This window comes from Penicillium vulpinum, assembly GCF_028829585.1.
Source record: "Penicillium vulpinum strain IBT 29486 chromosome Unknown utg000001l_segment0_segment0, whole genome shotgun sequence".
Taxonomy (NCBI): domain Eukaryota; kingdom Fungi; phylum Ascomycota; class Eurotiomycetes; order Eurotiales; family Aspergillaceae; genus Penicillium; species Penicillium vulpinum.
The window spans coordinates 8,105,282-8,118,540 of NW_026643241.1; the positions used below are offsets into that span (position 1 = coordinate 8,105,282).

The 13,259-nt window shown below is 46.0% G+C and overlaps 8 protein-coding genes across 8 annotated transcripts; 5 read left to right on the plus strand and 3 right to left on the minus strand.

The window, feature by feature from the left end:
• Nucleotides 1-398: 398 nt before the first annotated feature.
• Nucleotides 399-2,062, minus strand: N7479_002901 (cytochrome P450; the record flags this gene model as incomplete). Its single annotated transcript, XM_057250598.1, has 3 exons — nucleotides 399-1,338; nucleotides 1,392-1,829; nucleotides 1,902-2,062. The coding sequence occupies 3 exons, from the start codon at nucleotides 2,060-2,062 to the stop codon at nucleotides 399-401; spliced, it is 1,539 nt and encodes a 512-aa protein (XP_057115030.1).
• A 1,425-nt stretch (nucleotides 2,063-3,487) lies between these two features.
• On the minus strand, nucleotides 3,488-4,240 carry N7479_002902 (Oxoglutarate/iron-dependent dioxygenase; the record flags this gene model as incomplete). Its single annotated transcript, XM_057250599.1, has 1 exon — nucleotides 3,488-4,240. The coding sequence occupies one exon, from the start codon at nucleotides 4,238-4,240 to the stop codon at nucleotides 3,488-3,490; it is 753 nt and encodes a 250-aa protein (XP_057115031.1).
• A 1,663-nt stretch (nucleotides 4,241-5,903) lies between these two features.
• N7479_002903 (Saccharopine dehydrogenase / Homospermidine synthase) lies at nucleotides 5,904-6,599 on the plus strand (the record flags this gene model as incomplete). The annotated part of the gene is made up of 1 exon (XM_057250600.1): nucleotides 5,904-6,599. The coding sequence occupies one exon, from the start codon at nucleotides 5,904-5,906 to the stop codon at nucleotides 6,597-6,599; it is 696 nt and encodes a 231-aa protein (XP_057115032.1).
• Nucleotides 6,600-7,329: 730 nt separating this feature from the next.
• N7479_002904 (uncharacterized protein) lies at nucleotides 7,330-8,650 on the plus strand (the record flags this gene model as incomplete). The annotated part of the gene is made up of 5 exons (XM_057250601.1): nucleotides 7,330-7,371; nucleotides 7,434-7,691; nucleotides 7,750-7,861; nucleotides 7,917-7,976; nucleotides 8,040-8,650. The coding sequence occupies 5 exons, from the start codon at nucleotides 7,330-7,332 to the stop codon at nucleotides 8,648-8,650; spliced, it is 1,083 nt and encodes a 360-aa protein (XP_057115033.1).
• A 223-nt stretch (nucleotides 8,651-8,873) lies between these two features.
• On the minus strand, nucleotides 8,874-9,385 carry N7479_002905 (VOC family protein; the record flags this gene model as incomplete). Its single annotated transcript, XM_057250602.1, has 3 exons — nucleotides 8,874-9,000; nucleotides 9,076-9,112; nucleotides 9,166-9,385. 3 exons carry the CDS (start codon nucleotides 9,383-9,385, stop codon nucleotides 8,874-8,876), a joined length of 384 nt encoding a protein of 127 aa, XP_057115034.1.
• A 190-nt stretch (nucleotides 9,386-9,575) lies between these two features.
• Nucleotides 9,576-11,115, plus strand: N7479_002906 (Zn(II)2Cys6 transcription factor domain-containing protein; the record flags this gene model as incomplete). Its single annotated transcript, XM_057250603.1, is given in 4 exon segments — nucleotides 9,576-9,633; nucleotides 9,683-10,425; nucleotides 10,481-11,012; nucleotides 11,030-11,115. The coding sequence occupies 4 exon segments, from the start codon at nucleotides 9,576-9,578 to the stop codon at nucleotides 11,113-11,115; spliced, it is 1,419 nt and encodes a 472-aa protein (XP_057115035.1).
• Nucleotides 11,116-12,031: 916 nt separating this feature from the next.
• On the plus strand, nucleotides 12,032-12,499 carry N7479_002907 (uncharacterized protein; the record flags this gene model as incomplete). Its single annotated transcript, XM_057250604.1, has 1 exon — nucleotides 12,032-12,499. One exon carries the CDS (start codon nucleotides 12,032-12,034, stop codon nucleotides 12,497-12,499), a length of 468 nt encoding a protein of 155 aa, XP_057115036.1.
• A 53-nt stretch (nucleotides 12,500-12,552) lies between these two features.
• N7479_002908 (uncharacterized protein) lies at nucleotides 12,553-13,230 on the plus strand (the record flags this gene model as incomplete). The annotated part of the gene is made up of 1 exon (XM_057250605.1): nucleotides 12,553-13,230. The coding sequence occupies one exon, from the start codon at nucleotides 12,553-12,555 to the stop codon at nucleotides 13,228-13,230; it is 678 nt and encodes a 225-aa protein (XP_057115037.1).
• Nucleotides 13,231-13,259: the final 29 nt, after the last annotated feature.

The window sequence follows — 13,259 nt, forward strand, 5'->3', positions numbered from 1 at the left end:
TTGTCCACTTAGATGTCCGAACTTTAGAGTAAAACCGAAACCTAGAACTACATAGAGATTATGTGGGATAATATACAGCATATTACCATTAAGCCTCTGCAAATTTGATAGATAGCCCACATTTATGAACCGCATGGGGCTATATCCGATATATTTCTCCCGGGCTTGTTTGGCAATTTATCCTACTACTGAGTACGATATGGATACAAATTTCACTCATTCCCCTTGCGACTTTCCGCACAAGTATTTTTTCATATTGAAGATCCCTCTGATATACTTAGGGACGTTTGAAGCATGCGGCCCTAGCCTCCTGATCACCTCCCCCTAATATTGACACGCCCCGCCATCAACACATCCCTTCATTCTCCCTGTCCAGTGAATCAAGGTTCGTGTCTCAATCAACCCACAGCCAACCCAAACTGTCCTCTCCCTTCAGTAATCCTGAACCCCCACGTCTTCCCTTCGTATCTCTTTCTTTTTTTCACGGCCACAGGAAACCTTCCCCCAATTTCACACATGTTGGATATGGTTGCCGAGCTGCTCATTGGTGGTTCGTGCCAGACGTGATCGACTGGAGCAATGTCATATCGCAATGTAATCATGGCTACCAGTGCGAGTATCTCACTTGTAGAAAAGTGGCGCCCGGGGCAGATCGCTGGGGAAACACCAAATGTCATAAACCCGCCGATACGCCGTGGATCCTTTATCTTGTCGCCATCATTCTTGAATGTTGCGGTAGATTTCATAAATCTTCGTGCTTCGAAATGGTCAGCCGAAGCTCCCCAAGCATTTTTATCTCGGCCTAATTGCTTCGCCGGCATGAAGAGCATGGCTCCAGATCCTAGAAAGTATTTATCCGCCAGAACGACATCCTGTGTCACGAACCGGATGGTTACCATTTTTGTCCTCGTCCGTAGAGACTCTTGGTATATCGAGAGAAGAAGGGGACAATTATCGCGGATGTACCCCATATCAATAATATGGGTACCGTCGGATGCAATCTTGAGGGCATTCTGCTCTATCTCCTTCCGTGTCTCTTCCAACAGCTTTGGTCGAGAGAAAAGCTCAAAGTGAACCCAAAACGCAGCAGGAACGGTATTTGCCAGTAAACCTAAAAGCAGGGGCATTTCTGAATATGCTATTTCTTCGTGGGTAAGTCCAGCCCCAAGAAATGATCTGTACCGCATGGCTAGTAGCTCCGAGGCGTCTTCATGACCTCCGAGATCGAAGTAACGTTTGAATTCAGCGCACAGAACCTTGCGTGCTTTCCAGGCCTTGGGGGCAATGAGCCATGGCACAATGTTGGCCAGAAGTAATGCCACATTGCATTCCAGTTCCCTATTCTGATATTTAAGGGATATCATAGCCAATTCTAGGACAGATAAACTCACCAGAATGTGTCTTCGATGTATTTATTCTTGAATGGGTTTAAATTCCCGTACGTAGCATCTGTACTGGCCATGGTAATTGCATGCCGAAGCCATCCGTTTAGATCAATGGTCTCATGATTGCCCATGTCATCAATCATGGGAAGTAACTGCCGAAGCATTATCTTGTTCATTCTGTCAAGAGATCTCCCAGCAAGAACGAGTGTCATATCATGTACAATTCTGGAAATAGGACTTGGGCCACCGTTCTGATCACACAAAGTGGCGAGCTTCTCACGTGAAGTTTGACATAGACTCTTCTGCATGAATTTCAACAACGGTTCCAATGTAATGGCGGTGGGGTGCTTCTGAGCAGCCCGCACGACGGTAGTTGAGGATGTCACAAAGAGCTTGAAGGAAAGTATGTTGACTGCGAAGATCGGGTGCTGAGGGTGTCTTTCACTGTCGATTATGTTGCGTTAGTTCAGAATACAAACAATAGGATAAGTAACTTGCCATAACAGGCCAAAATACACCGGGCCATGTTGGATGAGACCGATCAGATGGCCCAAAAATGGAATCTTGCTTGATACCGAGGGAGGCTCACGACTTGGGCTATGGAGCAGAGTGTACGATGCGAATGCAAGTACGATCACTACCACACCAAAGATTCCCAGATCATAGAGGTCTAGCATGATCAAGATAGCTCAAGGAGACTGAATCTGGTAGAACTGAAGAGTTGCTAGTAATGTATGAAGCAGTGTTGAGGTGGTAGATATTTCAATGACTGGCCTGCTGAAACCTTCGAGCCATCCCAGATAGGTAGTCGCTGCTCAAACGATGTTCCACGAATTACGGGTGTAACGCACGCCCTCCTTAGGAATTACTCGAAATGTATTAAGTCCATGATCACCGGTTTTCGTCAAAGGTTTTCTTCAGCGGCCCTGGAACGCCATGGCCTTATTTGTAGAATGGTGCTGGGGTGCTTTACTGTCTTGATGCCTAAGGCTGCCAATCCCCTGATTGCCACCTTCCTTCTTGTTAGGTAGATTTTCGGTTCAGGGCTTGTTTCTTTCATAATCATCTATCGGAGCATTGGAGATATTTTCTCCCATAGCTTGGCTATCAAGTGATGATGTGATTGAGAGAGGGGGCGCCTAGTCGACACCTTTCATTTGCTGGGCTTAATCTCTTCACGTCACCCCCGCTCACCAAGCCAATTGATATGACACTTTTTATGCTAAATGAACATTTTATTAGAAGTCGGTGAAGGAATCTCTGCCTATGTGGTTGATAAACCTGAGGCTAATGGCGTCTAGCGATATGGTACTCTTGAGCAGAATCAGGTTCGCTCAAGGACTTCGTGATGAAGCACTCCGATTAGCGTTTGGTGCTCTAGAATTCCGAAAGCAATCCCTAGACGAGAGGTTCAAGGTCTGTGACTCGCTCTATCAGGTATCGATCCTTCGTGACGCAAGAAACTCTGAGCTAGCGTAGTGAGTGGAAATATTGCAGCCTAAGTGCTTTGAAATATTGACGTTGTTCTAGGAAGTTACTTGAACAGTGCATGAAGATATCCGAAGCCCTTCCATAGGTGGAGGGGATAGGACATCTCGCACGAGCAAGCTTCAAGACCTCCCAAGTTCTAAAACAGCTAGGGCAATCCCAAGAAAGTATACTGTATCTTGAAAGGGCATTCAATTCGCGAGAAAGTATCAAGAGGCTGGATGGAGACTGGGAGAGGTCACTTTGGAGTGCTTCCGATTTTGATAATCTGGTCCCATGGATGCTGTGGTGATCTAAAGTTGTGACAGGATAAACGAAACTCGACACATTTGATGACTTTTTGCGCGAAATCATTCGAAACGTTTGGGCCATCTAGGACTGTTTAGCAGGTTCCAGTAATTTTCTTCAATCCCTATTGCATCAAGTCATGGACACATCTTTGGCATCCCTCTGAGTCAAAAAGAGAGATTGAAAAACGTGGTAGTTTCATGAGTATGTTTAATCTAGCTGAGTGTCATCCATAATCTGCCTATTCGACACGAATTCTGGGTATATTTCGCTCTAATATTATTTACACAACAAACTTTCAAATCATCAAACCACCTGGGCTCTATCTATACAGCGGATTCCTTGAGAGCAGCCTGCTCTGCCAATGCCTTGAGAGATCTCTTCTCTTTTTCAATGCCGTTCCGTCGCTGCGCCGTATCACACAACTCCAGATTCCCACATTCACATTCCCCATCCCTGAGCCACCGATAAGTGATACTCCACCGTTTCCCGCGCGGCCTCACCGTCCCATCCGGGAGGGTATCATTCTTCCGCTTCCTAATACCATGCGTCCAATGCAGCCTCGAGTCGCCGCTCATCTGGATCATGCTCCGTGGGGTCAAGTCGACCTCGATGCGCTCCTCGCCCCGGCGGAATATCATGACTGCCGGCGCACCGAGAGATAACGCGTAGAGCTGGTCATATGGCTTGTGTGCATCTACGTGGGGCGGGATGCCCGCACCTGGAGGATAGTACTGCAAACAGACCTGGTCTGGAGGTCGGCTCTCGGTTGTTGGGATGAGAGGTTGGAGCCATTCTGGGAATTCCTTATATGGGATATCGGGGTCTATCCCGAATGTTTTATAATCGAAACTGTAGCCGTAGTGCAGTGATATCCGGCCAGGGCGGTCGGGCCATTCTAGCTCGTTGGAAAAAACCGAGATGAGACGTTGCTCGTGTTCTGCATCGACAAAGTCTTCTTGCCAGAAAATGCCGTATGGCTCAGTGGGCAACTCGTGGAAATTGCTCCGATCTCCCATCCTCTTATGTCTCAGATCTTGGTGGGAATCAGGTGCGCGGAAAAGCTTTGCGCGTAACATGTAAATTTCAAAGTCTGATTTTTCGGATGATCGTATTGATTACTGGTATCAATACAAAACTCTGAAGATTTCACACACTACTGTATCCTCGAAATACACCATTTAATGTTTTGCTCTTGTATTGCGAAATTACCAATTATCGTCTCTTCAGTCGAGTGCATTCCATTTTCATCCAACACACAGAATTTATTCAAGCGCTACTAAATGCTACGTATATTCTTTTCATCAACCCAAATTCAAATCGCTTTCATTTTTTTCAACGTACTATCAATAGTGTGCTTGATTATTGGCCGATTTTGGCTCTCTGTCTGCGCCATTGGGAATCGGTTCTAGCACTAAACACCGAAATTACATAGTACGGACTGTTCCGCCTGATATCATCTAATGGTCTACATACTAGTTCGAAAATGCGACAGGATTCCTGATTTCTAGTGTGAAATTTCAATATCCTGCTATGATCACTTGTCATTGCCTCCAATCTATCAAGTATCTCAAATTGGCCGGCCAGGATTCCGGTAACATATGTATAAACTTGAGGTATTGTAATCCAGGCAACTTCATTTCGAAATAGTCTACATTATCAGAGTGGCAGACATTTTTTCCGGCTGAAAGGTTAGATAGTTGGTGTCTTCAGTATGCATATGTGAATGGATATTTTGGCATCGTAACAACAAATACTTCAACGGGATATTACGATTGGCTTATGAGAGTCTATAAAAGGGAGGAAAACCCTAATCAAAGTCTAAAAACACCAGAATCGAAACTATGCGAGGAACCCCGGGGTTACGTTTGGAGTTGAGACTCAACTCGGAACTCCGGTTGCGTTAGAGCTTTCAACCACAGCAACCATCTAGTATTTAAAGAAGAGGATTAATATATTTACATAGAACATCTTCAAATTGTTCATGCGTCCAACCAGAATCATGTACGACATCGTTCTTTTTGGGGCGACTGGGTTTACCGGCAAACTGTGCGCACACTTTATCTCGCAGAATTACCCTTTGACCACCCAATGGTGCATCGCAGGGAGATCACTATCTCGCCTAGAGGCTGTGGTAGATGAGTTAAAGCAACTATGCCCGGATCGAGTGGCTCCAGGTATGACTCAACCGTTGATTATGATTATCCAGGTCGGACCTGACACCCACAAAGACATTGAGATCATAGAGCTAAACCCTTCGAGCCTAAACCCTTTGATACAAAGAACAAGGGTGGTGATCAATGGAATTGGGCCATTCCACCGTTTCTCAAGTCCGATTGTGTCAGCATGTGCCACACTTGGCACCCACTATGTCGACTTGTAAGAACTCTTCTGCACCCTTTGAGCAATTACTTTCAGCTTATTGTTTGCAGTACTACAGAGATTCCGTGGATTCAAGAGATGATTCAAAAATATGGCGAATTTGCTCGCCAGAGCGGGTCACTAGTGAGTATAAACGACATTCCATGGATCAAGGATAGCTTAGAGCTGACATTAGGCAGTTGATCCCCGGCCTGTCTACATCAACCCCATCGGATATCCTCGCATGGCTGATTGCAAATAAAATGCAAGAGGCATACTCTACCGACACAGCTGGGGTAATTAGTTCTGGAAAGCTTGAGTATGGTCATTACGCGGTCACTGTGGAGTATTAGCTAATTCATATTTTCCAGTATCAAGGCAATGAGTGCGGGCTCTCTGAACACGGTCCTTGACACATTCGAGACGTATGGTTCCGGTTGGTACCTATATGGTGACTCGTCGATATTGTCTGCACCATTTCGGAAACAGACAATGTCACCCTGGATCACGCGTATCCTCGGTTATCGACATACACAAGAGCTGGGTACTTTAGCGACGTCCTTCACCGGCCCAGGCAATCAGGAAGTTGTTTACCGTAGTGCCTCTCGCAAACCAGATCTCTACGGACCCGACTTTCACTTTGAAGAGTATCTCCCGGCAAATGGTGTGATTGCCGCTGTTTCTGTGCATCTCCTCACCAAGTTCCTTCTCGTTCTTTTATCCATTCCATTTATTCGTCTGCTCATACGAAAGCTGGCGGCGCGCCTTGATTCAGCTCCCGATGTGAAACAACTGCGGCAAGTGGAGCGCGCAGAGTTCCGTGCTATTGGAAGCGGGAGTGGGGATGCTAAACCTAGAGTGTGGGCATCTTTTGTGCGAGAGGGAGCGCTCTATGAGCTTACTGCACTCGTCACTTGTATCGGGGCAAGGGTACTGCTTGAACAGAAGATCAGTGCCGACAGGGCGGGGAAGGACGCTCGTGGACATGGCGGAGTGGTCACACCATCATTTTTGGGAATGGAATATGTCGATCAGCTGAAAGATGCTGGGATCGAGATTGAAGGTGGTTTGTTGTAAAGGAAAACTTGAATTTACTGATCATTCTTGTGTTTGGTATTTGTTCCTTGCCGATCAGGCTTTGATTTCTGTTTTTAGTACATAGTGGATATAGATAGAGCAAGTCTGCCAGTTTCCATAGAATTTGAACCGTATCTTTATGTTCAAGGTTGTTTATACTAGCAGTATTGTTTGTTAGGCACTATCGCTAAATAGTTAACTGCTAGTACTACTTCGTCGTTTCCAAAGTTGTGTTAAGGTATCATTTATCAAGAGCCCTATGCCCTCTAGCAATTATTTTCGTTATCCGTTTGATACATTTTCCACTTAGTATTCCAATTTGGCTTTCAAATATCGATGCTCATCCGTTGGGAAGCAAAGAGCCAAGTAATACTATATACCGCCAGGCTTCTGGTAGCAGAAGCGAAAATGCGTTTCAATCGGAAATCCAGAGGCATTTATGTAAAGGTAGGATTTTTATGCTCAATAATAAACCCTCGTGATTTTTTTGGAAGTAATGCACCAGATCTACTACTATAATATAGCCCGGAGGAAGTGTATTTTTGTGTTGACACTATCTCTCAGTCCGGAGTCTACTTAAGAATCCCTCGCAACCCGGAACTCCGAGTACCAGTCAGCGCATAATGGGGATCGGCTACTACCACATCATTTCTAGGACTATTTATACCAAATAGAACTTCCGCATGGTCTTGTTTATCGCAAAAATCCCCTCAATTCCAAATTTTCCATTATGTTACACAAAGTTCATGATATTAGCTGTGAGCATCTGCTGGTAAGCAAAATCTTTCAGTATTATCCACAAAAGAAAAACAAACTCTCATATATAGAAAATAGATCACAGGTGTTACTGGCTATATTGGATTCAAGACGCTCACAATTGCGCTCGAACGCGGGTATCGCGTTCGGGCTATCGTCCGAAGCGAACGCAATATCAATGAGCTGAAAGATAGAAGCACGACGATTGCACAGAGTCTAGATCAAAAACAACTCCAATTTGTTGTCATTTCAAACTTTCTTGAGAAAGACGCAATTTTCAAATCCCTGGAGGGCATTACGGTCATCATTCACCTTGCATCGCCACTAGCAATCGAGGTACGTAGTACAACGCAGTCACTCAGTTGTTTCTCATAGCTTACATAGCTTTTGGTAGACCAGTGATTATGATGTTGGAATTGTTAAGCCAGCCATCTCGATGGTGACTACTGTTTTGGAAGCTGCCACTCGCGTGACATCAATCCACCGCGTCATCTTAACATCTTCATGTATGCAATTATCAGCTCTCATTTTGACCATCAAAGAAGCTAACTCCATCCATAGGCGTGACCTTAATTCCATTCGAATGGAATATCAACCCCGACAGCGAGCGACTATATATAGGTTTGTCTTTCATTCCATCGATTTATAGTTGCATGCCACCTAATGATTTATTTCAACATCTAGCGGATGATGTAAATACCAGTGTTACTGGTCCTTTTACCACTGCAATGGAAGCTTACTGGGCATCCAAGGCCCTCGCAAGAGTCGCAACTAAAGCATTTGTTAACCATGCGCGCCCGAAATTCGATTTCGTCAATCTTCTACCTTCGGTGGTAATTGGACCAGACGACCGCCTAGACGCAGATCCAACTGCAACGGTCGACAGTCTTCTTCAGGGTACTCGGGCAGCGGTCCTTGCACCCGCCCTGACATCGTCGCTGAACTCCTCGTTTCCCTATGTTGGAACACCAGTTCATGTTGTGGATGTTGCGCGCGCACATATTGATGCGGTAGACGCTGGTTTGGTTCCTGGAAATTCTGAGTATATTCTCTCTTCAGATACTCCGAATGGTGTGGTCTGGGATAGGGATGTCCAAGATGCCTGTAGGAAATTCTTTCCAGCAGAGGTGGCAAGCAAAATATTGCCGCTCGAAGGGTCTTTGACCGCAATCAGATGGAGGCTGAGTGCCGGGCAGACGGAGGAAACGTTTGGCTGGCAATTCACTGGGTTTGAGGAGACTGTGAGGCAGCTTCTGTCGCAGTACTTGCGACTTGAAGAAAGGTCGAGAAAGTAATCTTAAGGTCGTCTCATCAGTTGTGTTGAGGATTTCTAACTATAGATACAACAAGACGTACAATAAATATAAAATTGAGCACTTGTTTATCGACATCAGTTACAATTCTTTTAATTAGCCGAAAAAAAAAGATCAGAGTGTAGACTCAATGCTATCCTGTGCCTCGTTTGGGTTTGAGGTATGTATACATCCTCCAACCTCTGCGCAAACATTACACCAGCATCTAATTTGGAAGATATACGGCCTCCACGTTGTTCCCGTCCAAATCAAGTACAAAAGCTGAGTAGTACGGCTGTCGACTCATTTCTTTCCTGATCCCTGGCCCTCCATTATCTCGTCCACCATGTTGCCTGCGATAGAATTAGCCGGCAGCCATATAATAATGCAAGTCATATGCGATATTATGATGGAAAACTCAAACTTACAGTGCTAGCCGGTAAAATTGATCCACAGCCTCGCGGCCTAATTTGGCTGTATTAGCAATTTCTCAGAATTCCAATACCGGGTATACTCACTTGGGGCATCAAACGCGATATGGGTTGGTAGAGGATCTTTGTCTTCGGGCAGTTTCTTGAGCCAGAAATAAGGATAGTCACTGCCGTAGCCGATGAGAGCGTCGTTGTTTACACGAATCATCTCGGTATACCCGATCGGCTGCAGGATGGCACGATAAAATGACCGCAGAGGTGTGTACTTGGCAGCGGAGGCCCAAAAGAAAATATGATTGACTGTCATTGTTTCACTGAAAGTTGACTTGAACCTGACTGAGAAGTCACCTTTGCTTCACTTGCGTGGGTGCACGGGCTTATATGCCATTCTCCAGACCCCACTCGATAAGCAGCCCGGAGTTCCGAGTTAAATTGAACTTCATTTCATTCAACGCCCACCTCATCTGCCCCAAGAGCAACCAAGCTCCACAATCGAAATGAAATCCACCGAAAAAAATGCCGACTGTCCGTTCTGTGCCACCCAATTCAGCCATCGTACGTCGGGATCGTTGCTAACCTGAACCCCGAACTAAAATCCATACAGGATCCTCGCTTATGCGCCATCTAAAGAACAAGTGTAACAAATCTCAACAGCAGAATCAAAGACGCAAATCCTGCCATCAGTGTGTCGCCGATAAAGCCAGGTGCAACTTGAAACGCCCCAGTTGCTCTCGGTGTTCTATGCGAAGCATACCCTGTCAATACTCCAGCGCTGATACAACCGACACTCCGGAAGTCGAGAATACCGAGGTCTTAATCAACAATGATGCCGCGACCCTTTCTTTACCGCAGACATCACTCATGATCCAGCCACAAGAGCTCCAATCAATCTTCGATCCTAATTTATTTGATTCCTTTTTCTCAGGTCTAGGTCCCTGGGATTCTACACAGCACACAAGTCTTGCCTTGCGTTCTCCACAGCCCGCCACGAGCCTGGAATTCCTATCTCTTAATAACAGCAGTGGATGCGAACCACTAGAGCTCATCCGAGCTATCTCCACCCCAGGTCCTCGGTCGGATTCGCCAGCAGAAACAAATTCTATTGCCCTGGCAAATCATAGCATGGAGCTTATATTCCGAGTTCTTCGAACTTGGCCAAGAATGCTCGCTGAAGAGTTTCAACTTCCTCCTATTTTCCACTATACCCAAATTACACCAAATAAAACCCTACCATCGCCACTAGCAAAGTGCATAACACTGACCAAAATGTGGCACGGACAATGCGAAGGTGCGGAAGACATGGTGCGCAAAACAATTCTAAAGGAACTAGACAGTATCATAGATCAGGTCAGTCTCTTCTCTTGTTCTTCGTTGTTCTGACTGAACCGAATTCGGATTGTAGTCTGAACAACTCGATGAGACAACCTTGTTAGCAGTCCTACAAGCAGTGGTCGTGTATACGATCATTCTGATCTCTCCATCAGCGAGGTCACCACGCCCCCTAGTTGACCATAACATCATCTTCCGTAAAGTGGAACTGCTAGTCTATCATGTGGTCCATGCAGGTCTATTCCTTCAGGAAGAAAGGACACAAATGAGACCCTCATGGGAAGCCTGGGTACACGTAACATCGAAGCGTCGTGCGGTACTTGCCTTATATCTTCTCCACTGGGCATACTCGGTGTTGCATAAGGTCCCTTGTTTTGACTGTAGGGACCTCGGATTCATGCCTGCGCCAGCGGCAAAGGTGCTTTGGCAGGCACAGACAGAGCAAGAATGGAACACTCGTTATATCCATTGGCTGTCGCGGTGGAGCGGTCGGGGGTATCTGCAAGCTGAATTTGGTAAGATCAAACCAGGCGTCGTGATGGATTCGCGAGCGGAACGTTGGTTGGAAGAAGCTGATGAATTTGGATTCATCATGATATCGATAGGTATGTAATGATTCCAGTAGTGATTAACGAGGGATTTAGGCTGACTTCTGTAGTCAACGCTACTGAGTTTGATCCGCCGGCACTTAAGCCATTGGCTTGTTGAATCACAATGAAGACGGTAGAAGACCAGGCAACTCTTGTAAACGGTATCATAGCCATTTGATGACCTGATAAAAGCTTTTTTTCTTCTTAAATTAGAAAATTGTTAATACAGTCCAGGGTCCGTTTATTTGAAGGGGTTTGGGCGGCGTGGCAGCCTGAGGGTAAAGATGCCCCTTTTGTTTTCCCATAACCCCTTTCCTTATCACGAGGACTTTCTTCTCCGTACCTACCTAGCCACTCCCATACTAATCCATGGATGGATATTATCTTGTTAATAAGGTTGAGATGAATCTTGTTCAACTAAAGCTAGGGAGTGACGAGAAAGGCTCGTTCTGCCATAAATGAGGGCCAGAATGATAGGGCTAGCAAGTTCACCAGATGCCAGAGCCCTTGAAGGATGGAAGTTTGATGAAAATGATCAAACGAATGGCCCTCCATAAATTTTCAGTGAATGATTTCCATTGCCAACCTCATTGGGGATGAACTAGATATCGCGTGGGTATTTGAAATTGCGCCAGCGACGTGCTCAATGTGTGACAAACAGGAGTCATGGCCTGGAAATTTGTTCAACTTGCTACATCCATATGTATATACTCAATCTGATACTGCCTTCGTTTGCCTGTCATGAAACAAAGATCTTTTCGCTAAACCTACTTGGTATTCCGTTTGCTGCCTTTACTTCCAACACTTTGTATTGCCTTGGTTTGGTTCAAATCTTGAATAAGAGGTGTAAACGGGGCTCCTTTTCTTTACGTCTCTAAATCTCGCCCAACCTAGTGGAAGCGGTGTGTGAAATGCAATCTGACTCAACGTCCCACGATGTATCACAATTTACCTCATCATCCACGGCTGATAAAGCTCGCCACAAGCGCACCCGGCTTGCACATGAGATATTTGAGCATCACACATGTCTTCGCATGATCCTAGATTGTTACGAAGGGATTATTCAAAAGAAATGGCTGAAGAAAACTCGAAACAAACGACGACGGATTTTACTGCAGGCATGGCCAGAAATGAGTGCGCAGCATGCGCCAGACCTTCAACCAGAGCTCCAGGATAATTACCCCGAGCCAAGTAAGGAAGCGTATAAATGGCCTGATATCAATTTGGAAGATTTGACGACACCGAAACTCTTCCTCATCCTCCTCAATGCCCGAGGTCGCAATCCGCCCTCGCTTTTTGTGGGCTCCGATAACGACTCCTACGAAGTGGGATATTTGAATGGTAAAATCTCCTTGATTTCCCTAGAAAAACATACGATGATGTCCACCGGCCGCGACAATGCTAAGGAATATGGTAATATCTTTGAATGGAAGAATCACCGGGAGGCACATCACTGGTTTATCTCTGGACGCGGTTTATCCCCCGGTGAGGGCTCTGCGTGATGGAAATACAAGTTCGTATTCTACGGTTCCTACTCGTTTGTTGCTTTTCGATCATGGAAATCCCTGCTGAGGCGCTCATGTCCCCAGATACGCTCCAGAACACCTTGACTGACGTCCCAATTCAACCAGAACCACCCGTATTGTCGACTTCTGAGCCCGGTGTCAACTCTCTAGCTGCAACAGTCGCTGAGGCGCGGTACCGTGTACCTAGCCAGATAAATATTGACCGTCTGTTGGGGATCATGGGGGCAAAATTAGCGGCAGCTGAAGATCACATCTGGGGACTTCGTGAAGACCCAGGTTACTTCGCTGATGCTGCCCTGGATATCTGGGAGCACCGTCCAGAGTCAATCATTGACTTCAATGGCGAAAAGCATTCTTACATGAAGGGGCCCTCGTTCCGGGCCATTTGGGACCGCATTCTACAGCAACTGGTTATGGAAGCGTACATGTTACTAACCTATTGGGATGAAATGTACTCGCGAATTGCCCATCTACGAGACTTACTTCACAAGCACGCGGGGGATCTCAAACCCGAGATCCAACTACCATCAGAGCTACTGAGAGCTTTTCTGGTTCTGGACCACAATATCAAGCAGCATGTCATGGACCCAATCAGGGAGCTCAAGCGCAGCATTCCATCCTCCCCCCACTTCGTGGTTGGTTCCGTCGGATGCCAGAGGGCAGCAATCCCGACATTCCAAGCTTTTCGACAAGCGAGAGGCCTATGACCAAAAGTTCCTATCGTGTCAGGTGCATC